This window comes from Phyllostomus discolor, chromosome 5 (assembly GCF_004126475.2).
Source record: "Phyllostomus discolor isolate MPI-MPIP mPhyDis1 chromosome 5, mPhyDis1.pri.v3, whole genome shotgun sequence".
In the NCBI taxonomy this organism is placed as follows: domain Eukaryota; kingdom Metazoa; phylum Chordata; class Mammalia; order Chiroptera; family Phyllostomidae; genus Phyllostomus; species Phyllostomus discolor.
Window position 1 is genome coordinate 5,763,727 of NC_040907.2, and position 25,264 is coordinate 5,788,990.

At 41.1% G+C, this 25,264-nt stretch overlaps 1 protein-coding gene across 15 annotated transcripts in view; it reads left to right on the forward strand.

Moving 5' to 3' along the window:
- KIF1B (kinesin family member 1B) overlaps window positions 1-25,264 on the forward strand; it is a 136,072-nt gene that overhangs the window by 55,949 nt on the left and 54,859 nt on the right. For 14 of the 15 annotated variants that reach the window (XM_036025287.1, XM_036025297.1, XM_036025292.1 and 11 more), the window contains 7 exons: window positions 5,297-5,376; window positions 6,520-6,595; window positions 9,934-10,013; window positions 10,519-10,625; window positions 11,406-11,489; window positions 11,715-11,895; window positions 12,006-12,078. In XM_036025287.1, the coding sequence (XP_035881180.1) occupies window positions 5,297-5,376; window positions 6,520-6,595; window positions 9,934-10,013; window positions 10,519-10,625; window positions 11,406-11,489; window positions 11,715-11,895; window positions 12,006-12,078 (681 nt within the window). Of the gene's footprint in view, window positions 1-5,296; window positions 5,377-6,519; window positions 6,596-9,933; window positions 10,014-10,518; window positions 10,626-11,405; window positions 11,490-11,714; window positions 11,896-12,005; window positions 12,079-17,385; window positions 18,874-25,264 lie in introns of those variants that run through there. The other variant, XM_028513750.2, reaches the window with a different exon arrangement.

Consider the following 25,264-nt stretch of genomic DNA (forward strand, 5'->3'; position numbering starts at 1 on the left):
TCAAAGTCGGCACTGGGAGTGCCATTGCTTAGGCTCAGACTATAAATATCCACAAATATCCATTGCAGAAGCACACAAGGGCAAGTGCTCTCTGCTCGGGAGTCCAAGGGCCCCACACTTGGAACTCACTCCCGAAGCATGCTGTGTTCAGCACAGTAAAACCTTGGGCATCTGATGGCTTTCGGGAATGTTCCATGTATAAGCACTTAACTTTTAAATATCACAAACTGTGATTCTTTTCATGGAAGTTTTCTTGTTTTGTGGGTTTCTCTGCCACCATAACTGAATCATGGAAGAGATTAAATTGTGTTTAGCTGTATAAACAACTATTAGCCAGTGCTGCATAAACAGCTAGACATATATGATGCGAGACTGAAGTTGAATGGCACGTTAGCCCAACATTCCTTGGGACTTAAAAAAGGTTTCTGATGTTGCTCTGTTTTTTAGAATTTTTTTTTATGTGAGTACCTGCAGGAAGGAAGGGCCCTTAAAAGGTTTTGTCTTCTCGGCTCCTTATTTCTTAAGCATGAATCCCCATTTTAGGGTTTTGGGCAGACCGGACGCCCGTGTGCTGGGCCTGCCTGCGGAGTGACTGGGTGACGCAGAGGCTGAGAGCTGGCGTCCTGTTGGCATCTCCGTCCTATTTGTGCTGAGTTTGTTGTTCAGGCTTGGGGAAAGAGCACTCTCCACTTTTGCTTCATTTATAGTGAGCTTTTTTGTAGGATATTTTTTGAAAGCCTACCAATTCTGCTTTGCTTGAAGAAAAAACACTGAGAGTTAGGAAACCCAGTTCTAGACCTGGCTGAGGAAGAGGTGTGGCCGCAGGTTAATTGCTTACTTTCTCTGGTCCTGAATTTTTTTTATCCCTAGAATGGTTCTGGAATAAACGGTTTTCCCAGGCTTTTTCCAGCACTCAAGTTTTGCTAATATGATACTCAATATCATTTTCTCTAATTTTTCTTTAAAGTTTTTAAAAACAGCTTTCTAAACAATATAAACATTTCAACTTGAAGCTATATTGAAAAATAAAAGTACCTTACTCAGCTTATTCATTAAATCTCTTTCCTACAAAGATATCATATGCTGATTTACCCTCCAGGTGGGAAGTAAAATTACTGATTCCACATTAGAGTTGGCTGCAAAATGATAACAGGATCGCTAGACAGTATCTTCGCTTCCTTAGGGTGAGTTTCCAGTGGTCCCAAAATGGATTCCATTAATGCAGCCAGACAGATCTCTACCCTACATGATCTTTTTCTTTAAAACTGACCAGAAAAAAAAAAGTAATTTAAGTATCTCATGGGCCACTTTGTGTTCCATAATGAACATCAGTGGCTTGTGGGCCACACTGTGTTTAATAAGCACTTGTACAACTGCTCTGGTTTGGTCAGTGGCATTGTATTCTGTTTCTTTGTTTTCAAAGTTGTTGTTTTGAAACTGGAACGATTTCTATCCAGCTGTCATTGATAAGCCTTAATATCCTATAGGTTTCGGTGCCCGCTTATCGTGTACTTGCCCCTTCAGAGCCACGTGCAGATGCATTTAATGCTGCCCTGTGAGAGTTGTGCTCTCCAGCTTGTCCCTCCTGACTCCCGTGCTCCTTCGCTCTGCAGCTGCTGCCCTGACCCTTTGCTCTCGGCTCTTTCACGTGCTCCCGTGCAAATGCCGGGCACCTAGGTGTATGGTATTACGTATTCACAGTTTGTTTCTATGTAATTATGTCCTGAGATCTGAGAGGCTTTTACAAAATAGCCTATTAAGTGAATCACACTATTTTTTGAACTGTTAAGTCTTTTTTTAAAGATTTTGTTTTCGGGAGAAGGGTAGGGAGGGAGAAAAAGAAGAAGTACATCAATGTGTGGTTGCCTCTCATGTGTCCCCTAGTGGGGACCTCACCTGCAACCCAGGCATGTGCCCTGACTGGGAATTGAACCAGAGAGACCTTTTGGTTCACAGGCCTATACTCAATCCACTGAGCTACACTGGCCAGGGCTTAAGTCTTTTTTTAAAAATATATTTTATTGATTATGCTATTACAGTTGTCCCATTTTTTTCCTCCCCTTTATTCCCCTCCACTCTGTACCTCCCTCCCACCAGCATTGCCCCACCTTAGTTCATGTCTGTGGGTCATGCATATAAGTTCCTTGGCTTCTCCATTTCCCATGCTATTCTTAGCCTCCCCCTGTCTATTTTGTACCTGCCATTGATGCTTCTTATTCCCTGTACCTTTCACCCTATCCCCCCTCCCCCGAAAAACTTCCATGTGATTTCCATTTCTGTGATTCTGTTTCTGTTCTGGTTGTTTGCCTGGTTTGTTTATTTGTTTGTTTAGGTTCAGTTGTTGGTATTTGTGAGTTTGTTGTCATTTTACTGTTCACATTTTTGATCATCTTTTTCTTAGATAAGTCCCTTTAACATTTCATATAATAGGGGCTTGGTGATGATGATCTCCTTTAACTTGACCTTATCTAGGAAGCACCTTATCTGCTCTTCCATTCTAGATGATAGCTTTGCTGGATAGAGTCATCTTGGATGTAGGACCTTGCCTTTCATGGCTTCAAATACTTCTTTCCAGCCCCTTCTTGACTGCAAGGCTTCTTTTGAGAAATCAGCTCATAGTCTTGTGGGAACTCCTTTGTAGTTAACTGTCTCCTTTTCTCTTGCTGCTTCTAAGATTCTCTGCTTCTCTTGAATCTTGGGTAATGTGATGATGATGTGCTTTGGTGTGTTCCTCCTTGGGTCCAACTTCTTTGGGACTCTCTGAGCTTCCTGGACTTCCTGGAAGTCTATTTCCTTTGCCAGATTGGGGAAGTTCTCCTTCATTATGTTTTCAAATAAGTTTTCCATTTCTTGCTCTTCCTCTTCTCCTGGCACCCTTATGATTTGGATGTTGGAACGTTTAAAGTTGTCCTGGAGGTTCCTTAGCCTCCCTCTCTTCATTTGTTTTGATTCTTATTTCTTCATTCTGTTCTGGTTGAATATTTATTTCTCCCTTCTGCTCCAAACCATTGATTTGAGTCCTGCTTCCCTTCCTTTCACTGTTGGTTACCTGCACATTTTTCTTTGATTCACTTGCATAGCCCTCACTTCTTCCTCTATTTTGCAACCATACTCAACCATTTCTGTGAGCATTCTGATATCCAGTGGTTTGAACTCTGCATCTGATAGGTTGGCTATCTCTTCACTGCCTAATTGTATTTTTTTTTTTTTTTGAGCTTTGCTTTGTTCTTTCATTTGGGCCATATTTTTTTGTCTCTGCATGCCTGTTATGGTATAAGGGGTGGAGCCTTAGGTATTCACCAGGGTGGGGCACCGGTGTGGCCGTGTTGTGGCGCTGTCTGTGGGGGAGGGGATAGAGAGAGAACAATGCCACTTGCTCAGCTCTGGACCAGCCTTCAGTCACTTCCCCCATGACCCACAAGCAAATTGGGCCCTTCTGGCGCTGATTCCCAGGTTGGTGGTTTTGTGTTCGTTCTAGGACCAGGTGAGTCTCTCCAGCAAACTCTCCTGTGATGTTGGGAGTTTCTCCTGCTGCCTCAGCTCCCACAAGTTTTTACAGCCAGAGGTTTTGAGGCTTTATTTCCCCTCTCTGGAACCCTGGGTTGCGTGGTCTGTCTCACTCCCGAGTTGTTCCTCCAGGTTTATCTGCATGCAAGTGTGGGACTGTGAGTCTTTTTATCCTTAATCACTATCACTGTTATCATCATTATTATTATCTCAGCATTGTTATCATCATCATCTAACTTTCTCATTTTGTCTCCACGCCTGGCATATTCTCCTGCTTTTTGCGTATGCTCATCTCCTGACTTGGCTCTCCCTCTCCCTGCATTAGTCAGTTCCTACTTGTTCTTCGCTCATGTATCACTCAGCCCTGACTCACCCACACTCCAGCACCCCTTGAATACCTCAGTTCTAGCTCCTAGCACCCTGTTCTCTTCTGTTGTAGGGTTTTGTTGTTGTTTTGTTTTTCGGGGGTGTACCACACCTATTCACAGTACTCAAACTTGTTGCCCTAGCCACACTGTTGCTGTTCCTGGAAGATTCCAGGCATTTCCTACCTGTTCCCTCACATACTCGTGTAGAAGCTCCTGCTCACATAGAACCTTGTCAACGAGCCCTGTCGTGACGACCCCGCTCCACATTGCGCCCTCACCACCCCTCCCCTGGCATTCTTTTCTTCCCTCGCTTTGTTTTTCTCCAGAGCACTCACTACTATCTGCCATGCTGTATACTTGATTACTAAAATGTAAGCCTCACGAAGGCAGGAATTTTGTTCCCTGCCATGCCTTTTATTGCCTAAAATGGGGCTTGGCATATAATGGGGTTATATATAATTACTGAATGGAAAACTCATCAGTTATTTCTCTCTCTGGTATACAGTAAACTCCTGGAGAGCAGGAAAGATGTTTCATTTCTTATATATTTTTTGCATATAATAAACACTCGGCAAGAAATTGTGAAATTATCACTTCAGTGGCAGAATGCGTTGGTTTGTGTTCAGAAGGTATTGTATTGTAAGGGAGGAACAATATTTTCCCTTATACCTTTCTAGGTTCTTATCTGTGGCCCCTGTAACAAAAGGCAGATTAATAGTGAAAACCAGATAAATTTGTTTAATAAAAGTTTGACATGACACAGGAGTCTCCATAAGAAGGTTAAACCTGAGCATTAAGGTTGATGAAGAGTGAAAAGTTGTGCAAGAATCCGACCGGGCAAAAGGGGTGCAAACTAAGAACAGTAAACTGGGGGGAACCTTTCCGGGCCTGTTTGTTCAGATACCTCTTGGCGGTTCCCCATCCTCAGAGGGGTGGGTGCTACTTCCTTCCAGCTGTGGGGAGGCCACCTCTCCTGAGGCTCTGGTAACCTGCGTCAGGAGGAGATCAGAGTCCTTCCTGCACATACCGCTCTGCGGGTTGCTGCAGCTTAAAATATTTAGTATGCCAAGGTATTGTGTTTTGGGGGAGCATGTTCTGAACCCCTTAGAGTTATGGCAAAATTGTAGTGACGCGGATGTCAGAAATTGTGCCTTGCCTTTTGGGGTATTAATGTTACCGTTTCCCCTGCGCACATACACACACTATTAAGGTATTTTTATTGGATATCTGGGATTGATTTAGTGTTAAGCCTAGTCTTTACGGTTCTTTCTTTACATATTAAGAAAGGGAAAAAATCTCATCATACTAGATTCTGCCTCGTGTTCTCAGAGGACATCATCTGCCTCTTGCTGTCCTTCGTAGACATGCTATATTTAATGATGAGACTGTTTGCTACTTTAACTGTGGGCTTCCTCCCGTAGGAATCAGAGAAGATCATTGCTGAATTGAATGAAACCTGGGAAGAGAAGCTGCGTAAAACAGAAGCCATCAGAATGGAGAGGTTAGGACGTTAAACTCTGGGAATGTTTCTGAATTTTCTAGGGAGTTTGGATTATTTTTATAGTAAGAAATGGTAAAATAAAAGGTAAAGAACCTTCACCCTGGCTGGTGTGGCTCAGCTGGTTGGAGCATTGTCCTGTAGACCAAGAGGTAGTGGATTTGATTCCTCCGGTCAGAGCACATACTCAGGTTAGGTTGCAGGCTCAGTCCCAGCCAGGGCACATATGGGAGGCAAACGACCGAAGTTTCTGTGTTTCTCTCCCACATGGATGGTTCTCTCTCTCCTATTTTCTCCCTGCCTCCCTGCCTTGCTCCATCCATTTCTAAAAGGCTATGAAAAACTGGGAGATCTTGAGGGATAGTTTTTAATTTGCAGAAAGACTGCCTTTGATAAAGGCCTAGATTTTAAAATCTTTTCAGATTATTGTCTTGCAAAGTTTTCTAGAACCTCTTTGGTAAGAAATGAAGTAGTTTGAGTTGCAAACTTTTAAAATCCCTCTTCTGTCCCTACCCTGAATGTGAGCATAACTCAGAATAGAGTTATGCAACTTTTGCTATTGGAATAAATACTCACTTTTGAAATGTTGGTTTCACACTTTTCTCTTCATAGAAATGAGGCAGAAGTGAGGTCCAATGTATTGATACAATAAATGTATGAAACCATTAGAACTTTCTTATTAATTATAGAGATTTTAGGGTAGAATTGTCGAACCACTATTACACTGGGCATGGGAACATAATCAAGAAAACCCACACTTATAGCCAATATTCCATCTATCAGAGTTACTTTCTGATTCCTCACTTAGATTTTGAGAAAATAGTTTAGTCTTATGCAGAGCCCAAAGGACTATCCCTTTCTTCTTTTTTTGTAAATAGACATTATTATGATTTATTGTCTACCTCCAAAGTCAGATGAGACAAAGTTCTTATTTAGGTAAATATAACTTCATCTAGCATAAGAATATAATTTATTTTGAGTGTGCTGTTTCTCTTAAAAATAATTTTTCTAATGACGGCATAAGCAGATTTTGACTTTAAATATGGACAAATTTTTTTTTGCTTTGCTTTATTTTTCAATAAATGTCAGACTGATTTAATCAGCATTTTGGTATTGGTATCCTGATGTGATTGTTGTTTTTTCTAGAGAGGCCTTGTTGGCCGAGATGGGAGTTGCCATTCGGGAAGATGGAGGGACTCTGGGAGTTTTCTCACCTAAAAAGGTAGGAAATAATGTGAGACTCAAACAAACAGAAACACTTTTTCTTTGTCTAGTCACTGGAGCACTTTGTCTTTCTGAGCTGGCCCCTCGTTCCCCTCCTTTTTTTACATCTGAGATTTGGCTTACTTAGTTTCAGATATTTCTGCTTTTCCCTGAAAGTACAAGGGTTGCCTATCATGTTTACTGATTACAAAGTAAAACCCAAGGCAGTAAGCCTGTGACTTTTGGTGGTTCATTATGTTCCATCATCTTTGCTGTTGCTCTCTCTCAAATTCCCAGCCTAACCTCGCGTACCTTGCTTCAGCTTGGCTGCTCTTTCTGTGCGGATTTTCCCAGGTGCCCGCAAGCCTGATTTTTCACTCTCTCGAAGCAGTTTCAGCTGGTCAGTTCTGTTTAGAAAAAGAGCTGCTTCAGTTTGCTTCTGCAGTGTGTGGTAGCCAATCGTGCACGGAGCAAAACAATTCCTGTCCTCATCCTTCCAGCCTCTGCTCCCTTCTCCGAGAGTAACTCGAAAAGGCTCCAGCAGTTACCCTCCTGCTGACACAGTCATAGTTGTGAACTAGTAGGTACCTTTTAGTTCACTAGAATAGTAAGGTGTGGGGTTTTCTTGTTTTTGGCTAAGTTGCTTCTTAGTTGTTAGATATTGGAAAATATTATCATGTGATTAATTTTGTGTGCTTAGTTACATAATAATAGAACATTTATTAATGTACAAAGCACATCCTTCATACCAGTAATAAATGGTCCTTCATTTCAAATGACCTCAATTTGGCTCTTTGAGACTTAAATATCTTCATGTAAGGGTCTGATAATGATTTCTTTAAGTTAGCATAGAATGGGTAGGAGATTGGTACTTTTGTTTTATGTAATATAAAATATTCCTGTGGTTTTTGTTAGGATTCTTTTGATTAGGTTTCTCACATAACTTTTTCATAAATTCCAGTATTTTTTTCAACAAAGAAGATTGATTTAAAGAAGTTTTAGATATATGTTGTAAAACTCGAACAATAGTAAAACTATTTTATGTTTTTATTGCCTAAGGTCAGTGATTTTCACAGTTTAAAGGCTTTTCCTTCAGTATGACATTATTTATTCAGACATATTACTTAAGGTTGTAGAGATTGTAGCAGTTACAGGTTTGATAGAACTTAGATTATGCTTTTGCATGTATCTGAAGATATGCGCACACAATCATTTTAAGAGATGTTATAACATCTTTCAGTTGTAAGAACTGTGGGGAAAATTTTTATATAACATCTTGTAAAAATATGGTGTCTAACACCAATCATAAATAACTTAACGTTTTGTGCCCTGGCTGGTGTGGCTCAGTGGACTGAGTGTCGGCCTGCAAATCAAAGGGTCGCTAGTTTGATTCCCAGTCAGGGCACATGCCTGGGTTGCAGGCCATGTCCAGTGGGGGCACGTGAGAGGCAACTGCACATTGATGTTTCTTTCCTTCTCTTTTTCTCTCCCTTCCCCTCTCTAAAAAATAAAAAATAAATAAAAAATTAAAAATATTTAACAAGTTTTGTGATGTAAACAGCACAGAATTCCAAACCAGCAGCTCTGTTTTCAAACCTTTTTCTTTCATTTTACCTGTCCTGCTTTAACTTTCTAGACCTTTTGAAGAAACTGACCAGGTCCAGATTCAGTTTCAGAACCTATTTTTGATGTGTTAACTGGACTGGGGTAATCATTGCCCAATGTGTGCATATATAAATTAACACATTGTACACCTCTAAAAATCATATTCAACCTAAATAAATCCAATTTTAAGTGTCAGTCACACCTTAGTGTGATTGAAAACAGGGGGGAAATTCTTTTAAGGCAAGAAAAGAAAAAATAGAACCTGCTTTAGAGATTCCTTTTTCCCTTAGACCGCTGTCGTGGTGGGCTCTAAAGAGCGCTGCCCAGAGAGGCCTTGGCGTTCTCACAGCAGCAGAGCTCTCGGACTGCAGAGGCAGGTGCTGGGTGGAAGATGTAGAGGCTTTTCTGATTTCTCTCTCATAGTCTTTTGAAGTCCCTTTTCTTGACCTCCTCATCAGACTTTTTCATTTTTTCTCATTCGATGACGTTATCTTGAGTAGATTTTGACCCCAGCACCATGTGGCTTATTTTTGGAATCCAGTGGGTTATTCTCTCACCAAGGAAGGTTAATTATTTTTAAGAGATTTTAGAAATAGTAGACTTAAATGAAGAGGGTTTTTACAAGATATGTGTTTTGACAGAATGTCAGTAATCCTCTTCTTTAAGGTAAAGACTAACAGACTAAAGACAATAGCTGGGACCACGAAGAACTGATAAAATTACAGAGGGAAGTGATGGGTGTGGGGGGACACTTTTATAAAGTCACTGAAAAATTAGATATCTATTGGAATTGTAGGGGAGGAAAAAGAACCTCCCCCACCCTGCTGAGTTCTTGACTGAGAGCTCTGTAGTAAAAGCCAGATGGAGTAACAGGAGAAAAGCAAAGAGAAGTTTATTAACATGTCTGCCTCACGTGTACATGGGTGCTACCCAGGAAAAAATGAGTAACTCCCTGATGTGGCTTAGAGTTCGGACTTAGATATTACCTTTTTTTTTTTTTTTCTTTTTCAAAACAAAGTTTAAACTGATTTTAGAGAGAGAGAAACATCGATTTGTTGTTGCATTCAATAGGAAAAAAAGGAGTAGAAAGATGGTTTCTAAGGGGGAGGAGGCGGTTTTCGGGGAGACGGATGGGCCCTCAGGAGAGGAGACGACGGGGGAGTGATGGTCAGTGGCAGCGTCGGTCTGGGTGTGGGTCGGCTTCCGGCCTCCTCTCCGGTGACCAGAGTCCACCTGCCCCGGGTCATGAAGCTCCTGGGAGGGACTGATGGCCCCTGAACCAGCCTCTCTCAGAGGGCCCCTGTCCGTGCAGGCGAGGGGTTTGGAGAAAGCCTCCTGCCACACTGGCTGTTTTTCAAGTGCCTGCAGCTCCAGATAGTATGTCAAAGTGGCGTATTTTGTGGGGGGTGTATGTTGCTACCCTTGAAGATTTTTGTCCGAGTGTTTATAAAAATTATGATTACCCATCCAGGGAATCAGCCTGTTCTCATTTATCTTTTGTGTTCTGACTGTTTTGACTTGATCAAGAACTGGGTCTTGTTCTTTACCTCAGAACTCATATTTTTAGATAAACTGTATCAGTGGGGTTTGGGAAGGCCTGAACAGAGTGTTTTCTGTTTATCACGGCATTGCATCTAGGAAGGGAGGCAGCCTCTCTTCCAGCCAGTGATGGTAATCCGGGGAGCCGTCAGCCTCCTGTTGTCACAGCGCTCCCAGGGCACTTGCTGGGACTGACTATCTAACCTTTTTCAGACCCCGCATCTTGTTAACCTCAATGAAGACCCGCTGATGTCGGAATGCCTGCTTTACTACATCAAAGATGGAATTACAAGGTATATTTGTATCTTTCGGTCACTTAATGCTTTCTTTCCTTTTAGATAATTGAATAAAGGGAAGTCAGTCGTTGAAAAAATTTGTTGTTGTGATTTGTTGTCTTTCCCATCTGAAATAGTTACAAAACTATCCTCTCTTTCCAAATTATGTATTTTAGCCAGCTGAACCAGTTAACATGTAGCTTTTCCCTAAAGGACCCTAAATAAAATTTTATCCTTCTTACATCTTAACGTGAATTCATTAGGGAGATTAGTTCACTTGTGTCTTTTTATAATGCTGTGTGAATTACATTGGTATATTATTGTTCCTTGGCTTCTTATTCTGATGTAGGGAAATTGACCATGTGTGAAAATAGAATCTCAGTTGAAAGCCTCTCATTTAAAAAAAAAAACGGTGATACCTTTTCTGTACATACCAAAGGATATTCTTTGGGAGAAAGAGATTCATTGTTTGTGGTGCTCTTTGTGTCTGAGTTTTCCTGGGAAACACTTTGCCTGTGTTCAGGGTTGGCCAAGCAGATGCTGAGCGGCGCCAGGACATCGTGCTGAGCGGGGCTCACATTAAAGAAGAGCATTGTATCTTCCGCAGTGAGAGGAGCAACAGTGGGGACGGTGAGAGTTCTTGGCCTGGCTTTTCCAACAACTTGTTACTCTGTGTTATGAGAAATCCACGAGGCGGCTTGGTATTCTCTGTCTTTTTCAGCGATACTTTCTTATACAGTCTAATATTTGAACATGGAGAAACCCGGGCTGCTTATAAATGCAGGGACAGACAGAGCTGCTTTCCATGAAAATAACCTGAACAAAAGGAGCCCTTTGTTGCTGCCAAGAACTAAGCAGAACATAGGCAATTAGGCTTGGTCTTGAATGTTAATTATTTGGTAGACAAGTAAGAAGGGAACACATATCCTGGGTAGTGGGAGATTTGAAGGACCTTTAGCCTTAACCCAGTAGAATTTATTTTTATCTAAAACATGAAGAAAAAAGTCAATTTTGTACTTTGTCCAGGTTATTAACAAAACAACAATCTAATAGTATTTTATGCTATATAATTCATTCCTTCCTTGATTACAGTATTAGCTTTTGCTTTTAAGTTTCTAGTTATGACCTATATCTCACACTTAAAAGATTTCTGATGGTTTTCAGTTTTATAGACTGAACTGTCAGATACCACCAAAACTGACATTTCGTATCTTTTTCTGAAGTTTGTCAGATTCATTTAAATGTTTTATCTTAACCACAGCCCTAGTTGTGGATCCTAAAGTAAACTGTTATATTGATGCTCAGCCACTGGGTTGGTTACAGGGACCTACTGTGAACCTTCATAGTCATCGCTTTCCGTATTGTATTCCAGTGGTCTGTGGTGCTAACGTTGCTTTGCGTTCCTCTTAGTTATCGTGACTCTAGAGCCCTGCGAGCGCTCAGAAACCTACGTGAATGGCAAGAGGGTGGCCCAGCCTGTTCAGCTGCGCTCAGGTGAGACTGGGACAGATTTGAAGTCTTTAGCAAAGATCATACAGCTTGTGTGAGCAACTCTTTAACTTTCTAATCTTTGTTTAAAGGCTAAAGCGATCGCATTAGGATTCATGTTCTTGTATAATTCCAAAAGCTGTCTTTTTGCATTAGAAAGAGTGAGGTCATTAATCTAGATACTCTACATTTTAAAAATGCTTTCTTAACTTTGTTTCTCTTTTGTGCTAGGAAACCGTATCATCATGGGTAAAAACCATGTGTTTCGTTTTAATCACCCGGAGCAAGCACGGGCTGAGCGGGAGAAGACTCCTTCTGCCGAGACTCCCTCTGAGCCTGTGGACTGGACGTTTGCCCAGAGAGAGCTTCTGGAAAAACAAGGAATTGATATGAAACAGGAGATGGAGAAAAGGTAATGTACAAATACGATATGGCCCGCATGACTCACTTCTTTTAAACAAGTATAGTAGCACTTAGGAAACAGCTTGGCGATTTCACCATGCATCCTTTCTTCTCTCATAGGTTACAGGAGATGGAGATCCTGTACAAAAAGGAGAAGGAAGAGGCAGATCTTCTCTTGGAGCAGCAGAGACTGGTAGGAATCCATCCTGAATTTTCTCTTAGGAAGAGGGCAGCTTGTTCTCACACCTTCCGCCCCCACAGATGAGCACATGTCCACACGGCCTGTCCATCTCTCACGATACTACACCCTATTCTCTCATTTTCTTAATGGAGAACGAACTTACAGCTCCTGGTAGCCTTAGCCTGAAAAACTGTCCATAAAGGTGCTACTTTGTGCCTTTTATGTCTTAAAGTCAAATCTTCCGGCAAAACCAAGTGCTGTAGGTGGGAGCTTTTCTGGTAGCCTTTGCCTCTTAATAGTGGTTTTTAAGTGTGCATCAGTGGTGGTTCTTTTAATGATAATCACGCTGCATATTGGACTCAGTGGGTGTTTGCCTTGGTTTTGTTTCTGATCACCTGATAGTACTAATTCTCCGCTCTTGGGCTGGCCTGGGGGTTGTTCTCGTGCTGGGCAGACGTTTTTCTTCTCCTTTTCCTTTTCTTTTTTTGTTTTTTGTTATTTGTTAAGTTAAACTGTCTAAAAGTGTTACTGCACAGTTGCATGTGTTAATCCTGTTCTGTTCCCCTGCATGGAGTCTGCATCCTCAGCAAGGGTCCCCGTGGCGTTCGGGATGGCAGTGGGAGCAGGGCTGTACAGCCAACTCGGATAAGAGAGGGCAGCCTGGTTTTTCTGGGTTCGGAGAGGGTTTGGGTGAGCAGCTGAAAGGTGGTCTAAGGTGGCATCTTATAAAGCTAACAACTTTAGCATTTTATGGTGTTAATTAATTTTCCAAGTTTGGTAGAAAATGAATCTCGTGAATAAATAAGTTGATCTGTTAGGTAGATTCTCCTTTTTAAAGCCGTCCAGTTTTGGTTAACAAAGCCCTGATTATAAGAAGCTTCTTGGCATCAACTTGATGTGTAAGGAAAAGGTAAAGCAAACCTTTAGATACTATGGGTGCAGTTTAGGAAATTTTCAATGTTTAAGGTTCATGGGCTTCTTTTAAGATTAGTGTGTGTTAGGAAGAAAGCTGGAATACTGGTTTCTTCCCTTGGCATAAAATACAGCACGTAAAACGTTGCATGTAAACTACAGCCTTATAGCTGTGCTCTGCTCTGGAGAAGAGAGGCTGTCGCTGCGTGGGCCAGAAGGGCCAAGGGCTTAAGCAGAAACAGCCTTTTCTAGGGTAACTCGGTTCTCAGGCTTGGCAGTAGGTTAGGCAGTTCGCTTGTCATCTTGGAAATTATAATAAAGCCCCCAAAAGGAATGGATTGTAAGAATAAATCAAGTGTTTGGAGCAAGATAATAGCAATGCTATATATAGTCTCTTTAGGAGGCCTAGCTGGCATTTAGTTTTTAATAAAAAGAGAAAGATTTAGCTACAATGTGATTATGGGCTTAAAAGTTTTATGACGCACAAAGGAACCTTTTATCTTAATAATGTAGTATAATCTAATAACATGCCTCTGATGGTCTGTGAGAGATCAAACGAGGACAGGTATAATTAAGCTGTATTTATGATTAACAGTAATGCCTTGTAATTGTATAGTGCTTTATAATTTACAAAAAGTTTTAACATCCATCATTTTTTATTCCTGAAACAACCCTCTTTAGTAGATATGTATATAAATAAAAAAACAAGTAATACTTTTAAAATTTAATTTTCTTTTTTCATCATCATATACTCCCCTATACCCTCTTCTACCTTCATCCACCCTCCTCCCCCCATCCCACTAAAACGAGTAGTATTACCTGTAGTTTATATTCCCTCCAGCTGAGGAGACCAGGGCTAAAAATTGCCGTCTTGCCTACTCTTGAATATTTATCAAGTCGCAGGTCTGCAGCTTAAACTTGAGTCTGCTGACTGGCTTCACTGTTCTGTTCAGTAGAGCAGTGCTCATCAGCCACCTGGGAGTCTTGTTAAAATGCAGGTGCTGGTTCAGCAGGTCCGGGGTGGGACCTGGTTCTACACTTCTGACCAGCTCCCTGGGGATGCCCGTGCTGCTGGTCCTGGGACCAGCTGTTGAAAAACTTGGTGGGAAAGAATAGTGATGGCTGATGTTCTCCGTAACCAAGAATTGGGGATTAATCTGGGCTCTGAAGTAAGATGAGGACCACTCACAAGAGAAAGTAGCTGTCTCTAAGACATTCTAGTTTCCAGGGGACATACTTAGTCTGTAAGTAATCAGGTTCTGCTTGTCATTTGCTCTGTGCATCTCAAAGCAAGCTAGGATTTTAAGAGCAGATCCTTCAAGCAAGGAGATTGCTTTCCTGCCCCAACTCCAACTCTGCATTCCATTTGAATTTCTTGTCCTCAAGAGGAATTGATTCCTAATGATTTTGCCTGGAGTATCTAGCTGTAACAATATTGAATAGGAAATGTATTTTTACGATCTTATATTGGTCAACCATGAGATATATTTTGAATGTGCCCCATGAATAAATATTGAAAGTATACCAAAAAAGTATTATTCAGTAAATATTTTTAAATATTTATTATATGTAATCACTTTTGCGTAACGACAGCATTAAAAAACAGAGTTTTCTGTTATGATAGCTCCCCATATGCGTCACACTTGTTATAGTCTCTTGTAGTCATGCCCTGTTATGCACCTGGTCCTTTCTGTGCTTGCTTTTTTACACATGTGTTTTGGGTGTCTTCTCTCTTCTATTTGTATACGCTTCTTGCAGAGTCTCTTCAGGAGGCCTACTTGCGATTGTTATTTAAGGAAAGCAGAAGGATCTTTTAGTGAATTGGCCAGACCTGAGTGGTCGTTTTAACCCTTTAATGAATGAATTCAAAATATCTTAATTTTTAAGATATAAGATAAGACATAAGATAGAATTTACATATTGGCAAGAAACTTTGCATACATCCCTGGCTGGTGTGGCTCAGGGGATTGAGCACTGGCCTGTAAACCAAAAGGTCACCGATTTGATTCCCACTTAGGGCACATGTCTGGGTTGTGGTCTAGGTGCCCAGCTGGGGGTGTGCAAAAGGCAACCAGTTGATGTATCTCTCATGCATGCATCGATATTTCTCTACCACTCTTTCTCCGTCCCTTCCCTTCTCTTTAAAAATAAATAAATAAATAACAAATAAACAAATAGACTTTGTATACAGACTTTCTACTATGATGATCATTATGTGATGGGGCTATGTTTGAGCTATACATAGGAAACATAGTCTATAGAGTGAAAATGATTATTTTAGAAAGAGAGGAAATTATAGCCACTTGATTTAATATGAGTTCTTTTGGATTTATATAGACCTTATTTATTTATGTTTTATTTTGGAGCTTAAGGACTTTTATCTCTCAATTAGGATATTAAAACAATGATTAGAATACTTACTATACCCTAAATTAGATAGTATTCACTTTATCTTTAAGCAATTTTAAAAGAAAAAGGAGCCTAGAAAAGGAATTTTAGTTGTCATTTTTGTAGGAAGAATCAGCGAGTGTTTGTGTTTTGTGAAACTCAGTTTCTGCATATTTGCAAGAAAACCTTTTTTAGGAGTCAGGTGTCCTTTTTTCTCTAACAGTCATCTTTTTATCACTTAAAATTAGCCATTCTAATTTTTTAAACTAAAAATAAAAAGGAAAAGTAGTCTAGAATCTATAAAATTTAGCATTATCTGCTTTTTATTGCCAAATTTTCAAATAGGTGGGGGTTATAAATTGGTTTAGCACCCACTTACAGACCAATAGAAATAATGGAAATCAGTAGCAACAACTCAAAATTCAGGGGCCAAATTGTTATCATTGTTTAAGGTTATTTTTTTGTTGTTCCCTAGAAATTAACTGTACATGGGACTCTTCTGGTATGAAAAGCAAGATACTATGTATCAGTTTTGATTTTTAAAAACTTTGCTAGAGATAATTTTGGTGATTACAGTCAAGTAAAAGAGACTGTTAAGTAAGAAAATGTTCATTTACTAGGCTAGCTTGAACTTTCTAGTGAGTTGTGTCCTTTCTCGGGAACTTTTATTTTCTGAATGGAAGTTCTTTCTTAGGCTTGTTCATCCTAGGGAATTGTAAATGCAACGTTGCCTTCATTTAGATCCATGTTGTTAGGATTTGCTTGTGTTAGTTAAGAAAATTGGTTATTATTGAGTAGGTTATTATCCAAAATCAGGCTGCGGCTTTAGGCCTAAGTAAAATGTTTTGAAAAAGAAGTAATGGTGCAAAAATAGCTAGAAAGAAGGTTAGGAAAAACACTTTAAAATGGATCCATTTCACATAAACAGTAAAGTCGTCGTGTGTTACAGGAAGAGTTGTCAGTTATTCTCAAACAGCTGGAAGTGCCGTGGGTTTTTATAGAAAGCATCTCCAAGTTGTATTTATTAAAGTATTGGGGAATTTGAAATGGTGCTTAGTGAAAGTACATTTGTCTGGCTTAATTTTTGTTCTTGGAAGTTTGTTTCTTAAAATTTTAGAGGTGAGGTATTTATTGACTCAAGTGTGAAAACATAATAGCAGACCCACTTTAAGGATCCTTTTATGCTTTCTTGTTCTCCGGATAACCCCTCTAATCGTGTAAGTGAAATGGATCGGTATAACATGACACAGTAAAATAGCAAATCTGATATATACTCATAGGAAGACCAGTTTCAAAGCCCTCTTTTCTATTAGAAAAACAATTTGGTTTATGAGAAGCTCGTGTGGTCTGCTAATAGAGATTCTTAGCATTTTTAATTCATCCCTGTTTGCTTCTTTTACTACTTTCTCATCTTCTAACTTTTTTCTAGGGCTGCTCTTTTTAGTAAAGCTAAACAAAACGTGGCATCCTACAGCCTTACTAACCTTTGTTAATCCGCCTGCTCGTCACATCTTGTATGGCATCTGTGCTCACTCATGGGGAAAAGAGTTTCTGGAAGAAGCAACAGCAATAACCAAGGCAAATGTGGGGACGTGGCTGCATGGGTGTTAGCATGGATGGGCGTAGATTTTACTTCATTCTCTTGAGGTGGTGAAGATGTTATTTTATGCCCTTTTGTTGATAACTTCGTATGACCTTAGAGTGAGACTCACTCATGGTGTCAGTCTTTCTAAGAAATTTGCTTGCAGATTTCATCACCTGTGCTAGAAAGTGAAAATTTGGATTAGTCTTACTAAACAAACTAATCTTTGTAATAATAATCATCATCATTTATATATTCATATGTATTAATAGATTTGCACATCATTTAGGGTTTTTGTTTTTTTGTTTTATAGGGGTTTGTTTTGTTTTTAAATTTGGTTAAGGCTTTTTTGCTTGCTTTTCTTCGACTTGATTTTCATTTTTTACATTTTAATTTTGGTTATTTTGGGGCCATTTTTTGATTTTGTTTTCCCAAAGGACGCGGACTCTGATAGCGGGGATGACTCTGACAAGAGGTCCTGTGAAGAGAGCTGGAAACTGATCACTTCTCTGAGAGAAAAGCTACCTCCCAGCAAGCTGCAAACCATTGTTAAAAAATGTGGCCTCCCCAGCAGCGGGAAGAAACGAGAACCTATTAAAATGTACCAAATACCCCAAAGAAGGCGCCTGAGCAAAGATTCCAAGTGGGTCACCATCTCAGATCTTAAGATTCAGGCTGTAAAAGAGATTTGCTATGAGGTCGCTCTCAACGATTTTAGGCATAGTCGGCAGGAGATCGAGGCCCTGGCCATCGTTAAGATGAAAGAGCTCTGTGCCATGTACGGGAAGAAAGACCCCAACGAGCGGGACTCCTGGAAGGCGGTGGCCAGGGATGTCTGGGACACTGTCGGCGTAGGGGATGAGAAGATTGAAGACGTGCTGGCCGGTGGTAAAGGTGGAACTGATGTAGATGACCTCAAGGTTCATATCGACAAGCTGGAAGACATTTTGCAAGAAGTCAAAAAGCAAAATAACATGAAAGATGAGGAGATAAAGGTCTTAAGAAATAAAATGCTCAAAATGGAAAAAGTCTTGCCACTGATTGGATCTCAGGAACAGAAAACCCAAGGAAACCACAAAGCAAAGGAACCTCTTGGCGCTGGTGTCGGTGGCAGTTCTGAGAACGATGCGAGTAAAGGAGACGATGGGGACCTTGGGAAAGAAGAACGTGTTTCCCAGCTGATGAACGGGGATCCGGCTTTCAGACGCGGACGTCTGCGTTGGATGAGACAAGAGCAGATCCGGTTTAAGAACCTGCAACAGCAGGAGATAGCAAAGCAGCTTCGTCGGCAGAACGTACCTCATAGGTTCATCCCCCCTGAGAATCGGAAGCCCCGGTTCCCCTTCAAGAGCAACCCTAAGCACAGAAACTCCTGGAGCCCTGGGACACATATCATCATCACGGAAGACGAGGTTATAGAGCTTAGAATTCCGAAAGCTGAAGACGGGAAGAAGGGAAATAAGGAGGAGAGCCAAGAAAAGGGTGGTAGGCCAGCTTCTAAGGATCCCCAGTTGCCGTGGGGCTCTCAGGGCACACGGAGTCAAGATCACATCCAAGCTAGCAAGCAGCACGTTAGCAACCAACAACAGCCACCTCAGTTGCGCTGGAGAAGCAATTCTCTCAACAACGGCCAACCCAAAAGTGTGCGCTGCCCGGCGTCCTCCTCCTCAGAATCGTTAACCTCCCACCCCGCTCACCCCGCTGCGGATCTGCAGACTTTCCAGGCGAAGCGCCACATTCACCAGCACCGCCAGTCTTACTGTAGTTACAGCGCTGGAGGTCAGGTAGAGGGCAGTACTGCGGCCAGTTCTCATCAGGGGCAGACCGGCAAACCCAGCCACTGCAGCCAGTTGGCAACGCCTCCGCGCATGAGGCGGCAGTTCTCGGCGCCCAATCTCAAAGCTGGCCGAGAGACCACGGTGTGAGACTTACCGGACAGACTTGAAATACTGGTGGAGGAAACAGGCGACGGTAGCTTGATCTGAGTTGGTTCTAGCCTTGGCCTTGAGTCCCTACTACTGACATTATTTGAATGTCGTGTTCCTACGGATATTAACTAATGTTAATATTGTCAAAACATAAAGCACTGGTAAATGTTTCAACACCTCCCTTTTGTTTGTATACCATAATGGGCAGTTTCTGAAATTTTGGACAAAATACTTGAGGCCTCCCTTTTTTTCCCTGCGATTTTACTCCTTTCTTGGTGCCTAGATAATATACTTACATGGACTGGTCGTGCTCTAGTATAAGTTTACTATGTTTTTATAATGTCTATAAATTGATCTGATAACCAGAAAGGCCTGCCTCTTGGTTTATGTAGATATTCAAAGGGGGAATTTGATACATAGTATTAAATGTCTATTATTTCCCCATAAACGTTAGGCATGAGTGTAAAAATAATAACATGACACTATGTGGACACAGCTTTGGATTTCACATCCATGTGTGTTTTTTTAAAACATATAATTGGACGTTAAAAATACATAATTTGACTTTTCATAAGCCAAAACTAAATGTCTATGGACATATTTTACAGTACACAACTTGGAATCTTCCACAGAACTTCCTCATCTTACTCTTCTACATGTTATGTAGAACTGATTCAGTAGGGTTTTTCTTTTGACTATATAATTTGTCAAAATACCGAAATCTTTAAATTGGCACCATATCTGGATTTTCATTTGTGGTTTGCATTTTGAAATTAAATGTTTAATAGTTCATACACACATTGAACTATTCACCAAAATCATGCCAACAGAATTACCAGCAAAATACTTGTACACTCTGAGCAGTATGTGTAAGTCCATAGGGAGGTCATTCGGTGGAGAGAGGAGAGGTGGGACATGGGGAGAAGGCCAGAACATATGACTGTGTGCCGTGTATTTTCCGTAGATGACGAAGTAATGACATAGGTTAACTTTGGTTGGATTTAGAATAAAGGAGATGCTGTATATTGAACTATTCTTTGGTTGCCAGTAATAATGCTCACAGACATTCAAGCAAGCAAAGAGAAGTCCTGATGATGAACATTTATTATATCAATACCTCATTTTTACTGTTTTGTGGTCTCCATTTGCCTCACTGGAGAATACACTAAAAATATGGATTTTAATAAGAAGAAAAGAATAGTTTTCTCCTTGTCTTGAATGTGTCGGAAACTTTCTTAAGAGGCGTATGAAGAGCCAGCAACATCTGCAATTAACTGTCTGACTTGACATTGTTGAAGATTCCCAAGTCACACTAAGTCATCAGTAAAACACTGTCTTCCAGGTGGTGTGAAAAGTTGCAGCCAAGATAGCAATTAGCATTCAAGGGAGCCTTACAGATTGTGATTACGTAGTTTTTTTCCTTTTCCTTTGCGTGTGGGCACTATGCTTTATTAGAACATATTTTTAATCATAGTGTTTTTTCTTTGCTTCTAAGAAAATGCTTTCTTAATGCACAGAAAGTTGCTTCCAATTAACGTTGGGGGGATATTTTCGCTTTTGTAGCTAGAAGAGCCCTAGTCTTTAACTGAGGCTTTATGGCAGATTATTAGGCATGGGCGAATCATGTGTGTGATGGCTGACTAATTGAGACGGTGGTCTCATGTACTGTGTGGTTTCGGTGTACTCGGTAGGTTCCTTCGCACCAGTCACTTCATAGCATCTCGTGAAAGCCCCAGTTTTGTCCTCCTTTATTCTTAAACATAGGTGCATTAACTGGTCCTTTCTTGCAAAAAAAATCATCTTCTAATATTAGTAATAATAATGACTCAGGTTTCACCTTTGGAGCAAAACTGGGTTCTTATTTCCCTAACTCGAGATAACCTAAGGATACTTCCATATATATTCATTTTTGTGATGGCCTTTTCGTCTCATTATGGGCGGGTGCCTCCCTTTCCCTCCAAACAATGGGAGTGCGTTCCTACTGGTGACCAGGTGACACTGGTGTGACACTCGAATGAAAAGTAACACAGAATTTTCCTTTGCAGTTGTGGGTTGTGATAAGCACTTCACCCAAACTGATACCCTAAAGAATTAGGTTTGTGTTTGTGCTTCATCTGCTGATCAAGGCGCCCTCATCTTGCTAAAATGTTTAGGTGTCAGAAGGCGCCCTTAATTTCGGATGACCAGGAAGAAATGAACCAAGGTGTGATGGGTTGCCACATATGTCCCTGAATTCATGCATTTGAGAGCATGCAGTTGTGTTTTTAAAAATACTTCATTGACTCTTTTTACTAAGTAACTAGCGCCATGCTTTTGTGAACTGTTGGTATAGCCTATATTGCCATTTGTTTTTTAATTTGACAGTATTTCCCCCCAAGCTTAAATACAAGACCAAAGAGAAATGAATGGTCATCATTAACCCATTATTATATTATTGAAGTATTCCTAGCTATTATAGCGAAATGAAAAAAAAGTGTTTTTGCTATTGAAATCATATAATGATCTGACAATAACGGAAAGGTAGAAGAGTCCTGATTAATTGGTACAATTTCACAAACCAGAATGGTATTCCTTGGGGAGTCAAAGACATTCTGCTTGTCTGATAAGTCTAAACCAAAGGGCTTTTCCTTACATGTTTGCTTCTAATTCTTAGCAGCGCTTGGTATCGTTCCTTTCACTAGGAATGTGGTGCAGTATTGTTTATCCCACTGAGGTGACTTGAGGCGACCTCTTACGCTGTAGGTGCAGGTTGATGCTGAAACAAAACAAGTTTGCCACACCAGTGTCTGTGTTAGACTACAGGAAGTTACGTAGATTTCCTCTGGTCCGCTGCTGTACCCCTGTGCCTTCCTGGTGCTTTGTAGACTTGCCTTAACGATTTGTACGAAAGACTGGGAGGAGGGGAAGCTGCCGTGTCCTGGTTTACCTTAATGAAGGTGCCTCCTGAGGCACGGTGCAAAGAAAGCATTGGTTCTGTGCTGTTAGAGCCCTGTTCTGCATCCTGAGCAGTTTTCCTAATCCTCCAGTTTATGTCCTTCTTCCAAGATCTGATGATCTGCTCTAGATACGCAGTTTGAACCACTCTAGGTTGTGAAATGTATTGGTTTCCTCCCATCATTACTGTAAAATCTTCTTATTAATGAACAGTGGGTTTTTTTTTTTCTTTAAAAAAAATGGTTGAAGATTGTTTCTGAGTGTAAGATCTTCCTTATCAGAGAAGGAGAGTTTGTAATGTTAAAAAATAAAGTCTTCATTCAATAAAAGTTGAATTTATCTTTTAAGAGTGTGATTTCTCTCTGATGTGGGGGAAGGGAAGAATGAAACAGGGTGATGCTGGTAGGCCTGAGGTTGACTTTGATTTGTTGCTTTGGCTTTGGAAGGTGATTCCAAGCCAATTTTTAAAAAAAATTTCTACATGATCTTGATTCGCTTAAGCTTTTGCTTTTGTTACCCTCTTCTATTTATTAGAATTTTATTTTAAAGGGTATCTATAACCTCTACTTTATGCTACATTTTACTTGAAAACTTTTCTAGTAGAGTGAGGTGATAATCAGATTATCACTTTCTGATTTGAGTTGACCTTAAACTCTGTTTTCAATTTTTAAAAATTAATCTTGATTTGAAGCTTTTAAAAATGAAAAAGTATAATTCCCTTCCTTAGGATAGGAACTAAATTTTTAAAACGCTTTGAGTAACTGTTTTAACTTTTCTATTTTTTTCTTTAACCACTGTCTTTCTCCACCCAGTGTGTTGGTGCTTTGCTAGAGGTAAAACAGGACAGAACAGATTTTTCTAGAGTGGACCGTCAGTCTTACTGAACATTTGGACATGACATTTTCATATTGAAAAACACAACACAGCCATACACTGTGGAGTAGGATATAAACCTACATGAGTTTTTTTTCCTCCTGAGTTTTTAGGGAAAAAATGAAATTTGGTACTTGAGAGAAATGTTATGCTTGAATTAATTTGCTGCAGGCCTCACATTCTTCCCTTCAGGTACTTTGTATTTTTCTGCTATTGGAGAAACTGATGGAAAAGTTGCCAAGACCTGACCACTACTAGGGCAACACAGATGATTCCGGTGTACGTGCAGCAACACTTGTGTGTGCACAGGGTGAGAACGGGGAGAGTGGGGAAAAGTTTTGAAGGACCAAGCCCTAAGCCCAGAGCAGAGTCCCGAACGACCACTGGGAATTTACCCAAGTGACAGATGGCAGGGGCGGGAGGAAGCATGTCAGGTCCAGGGAACCCGGAGTAACTTGGGGTGGTCAGAACACCAGCTGTGTCAGGGGTGGTAAGAGAGGAAGGCAGCTGGGTGGACAAGGACCAGATCCTGGCATGCTAAGGAGTTGGGATTTTATCTTAAACATTTATCTGTGTTAAATGTGTTGTTGGGAAGCTACCAAATGATTGCATGCAGGGAGATTGCATTATTGAATTCACCATTGAGAAATGACCAGAATTTGGGTTGAAGGATGGGTTGGAAGGAGGCAAGGCCAAAGCCAACTGCTCCAGTCGGGAAGCTTCAGGATGAACTACGTGAGAAACGGCTGTCCAAACAAAAACAGGAAGAAACGAGAGACTCCGATAGAGTATTTGCAGGTAGAATCAACAGATGAACTTGTAGGTGGGGTAAATCCTGTGCATACAAGCCACGAGGGGATGAAAGCTCTTGTTTGGAATGTGGTTGGAAAGGAAAGTAGTTGAGACCAAGACAGGACTAAGAGATTGGGAGGAAATAGAAGCCGCTCAGTCTTGAGAAGAGGTGTTGTGGGACCTCTAGGAGGATAGACCCGAGAGTGTGTCTGCACAGCTGCTGGTCGTGTGCGAGATGGGGTGTTGACAAGAACTGGGTCATTGATGTCTCCTGACCGTTGCTTGCTAATCTGCCATTAAAAGAGGAAGGCGTTATTAGCAGAAGGAGCCAAGCCTCAAATACAAAAAACAGCTGAACCACATAACCCAGAATGGTGAGGGTGATTTTACCTTAAATGCCAGCTCCTTCAAAGATGCCCTGTTTAATTGCGGCCCTATCATCTGTCACTTAGCATATTGCAGAAGCTGCCTTACTTGTCTCTTTTGCTTCTGTTCTTCACCCATACACTCCACTGTTCACAGCAACCAGCATCATCTTTTAAACACATCAGATCTAATCAGTGCCCTCCAGTGGCTTCCCATTGCACTTTAAAATCTGAACTTTTTATTTTAATTAAATTGATTGGGATAGCATTGGTTAATAAGGCAGATTTCAGGTATACAGCTTTCTAGTGTGACGCCTGTATATTCTCTTATGTGTTCACCACCTGAAGCCTTATCTTTTTTTATCATCATTTATTTGATCCCCTTTACCCTCTTCGTCTCCCCCCCCACCCCCCCACCCCCGCCCCTCCTGTTTCCCCTTGCTCTCTGGTTACCAAGAATCTGTTGTCTGTATCTATGTAAAATCTAAATTTACTGTAGCCTATAAGCCTTTCCATGTTTTGGCTTCTTGCCTGCCTCTCTGACTTCATCACTTAACATTCTCACACTGTGAGCACTTGAGATTTCTGTTCCTTTAGCATGCCAACTTTGTTCTCCCCGCAAGGCTTTTGCACTTCCTCGGGACTGGAATCCTTTCTTGTCATGTTTAACTGTTCCAGGTCTGCGTTCACGTGCCCCTTGTCCTGTCCCAGGCCAGCTCTTGCTGTTCTCATCGTGATAACATGTAGTAGTCTGTAGACTTGTTTGGTTCTTCTGTGACAGTGTGGACTTACCTGGAATACTGTCTTGTTTGCTTCAGGATTCCTCTGTACACATCGCCCGGAAGGGTGGTTTTCAAACCATAGTGCACATCAGAATTCCCTAGGGGCTTAAGAGAACACAAATTGCTGGGCCCACTGCCCACATTTCTGGCTCGGGAGGTGTGTGATGGGGCCTGGTCACATTTGCATTTCTGTTCCCAGGTAACCTGGATTCCGCTGTATCAGCAGCCACCTTTGAGAACCATTGGTCTAGAACAGGGTTTTGCAAGCTTTTTGTAAAGGGCCAGATAGGAAATAGTTGAGGCTTTGTGGGCCCTTTTGTTGCACCTACACAACTCTACCATTACAGCAGAAAAGCAGCCACTGACAGCGTGCAAAGGCACAGGCATAGCTGTGCTCCAGTCGTTCAGACTGTTTAGGAAGGCAGGCAGAGAACTGGATTTGGACCTGGCTGCTGTTTGCCGGCCCTTGATCTGGGAAGCAGTCCCTTTCAGAGAATTACTCACTGGAACAGCAATACATGACTGCGTGTCTGAGCTGGAAGACGGCTCGCTGTGTGCCGGATGCTGGTGATTCAGTGGTGAGTGACAGGTCCCTGGCCGTGTGAAATTCGGAGAATTGTGGTGGAGACAGCTGTTAAGACA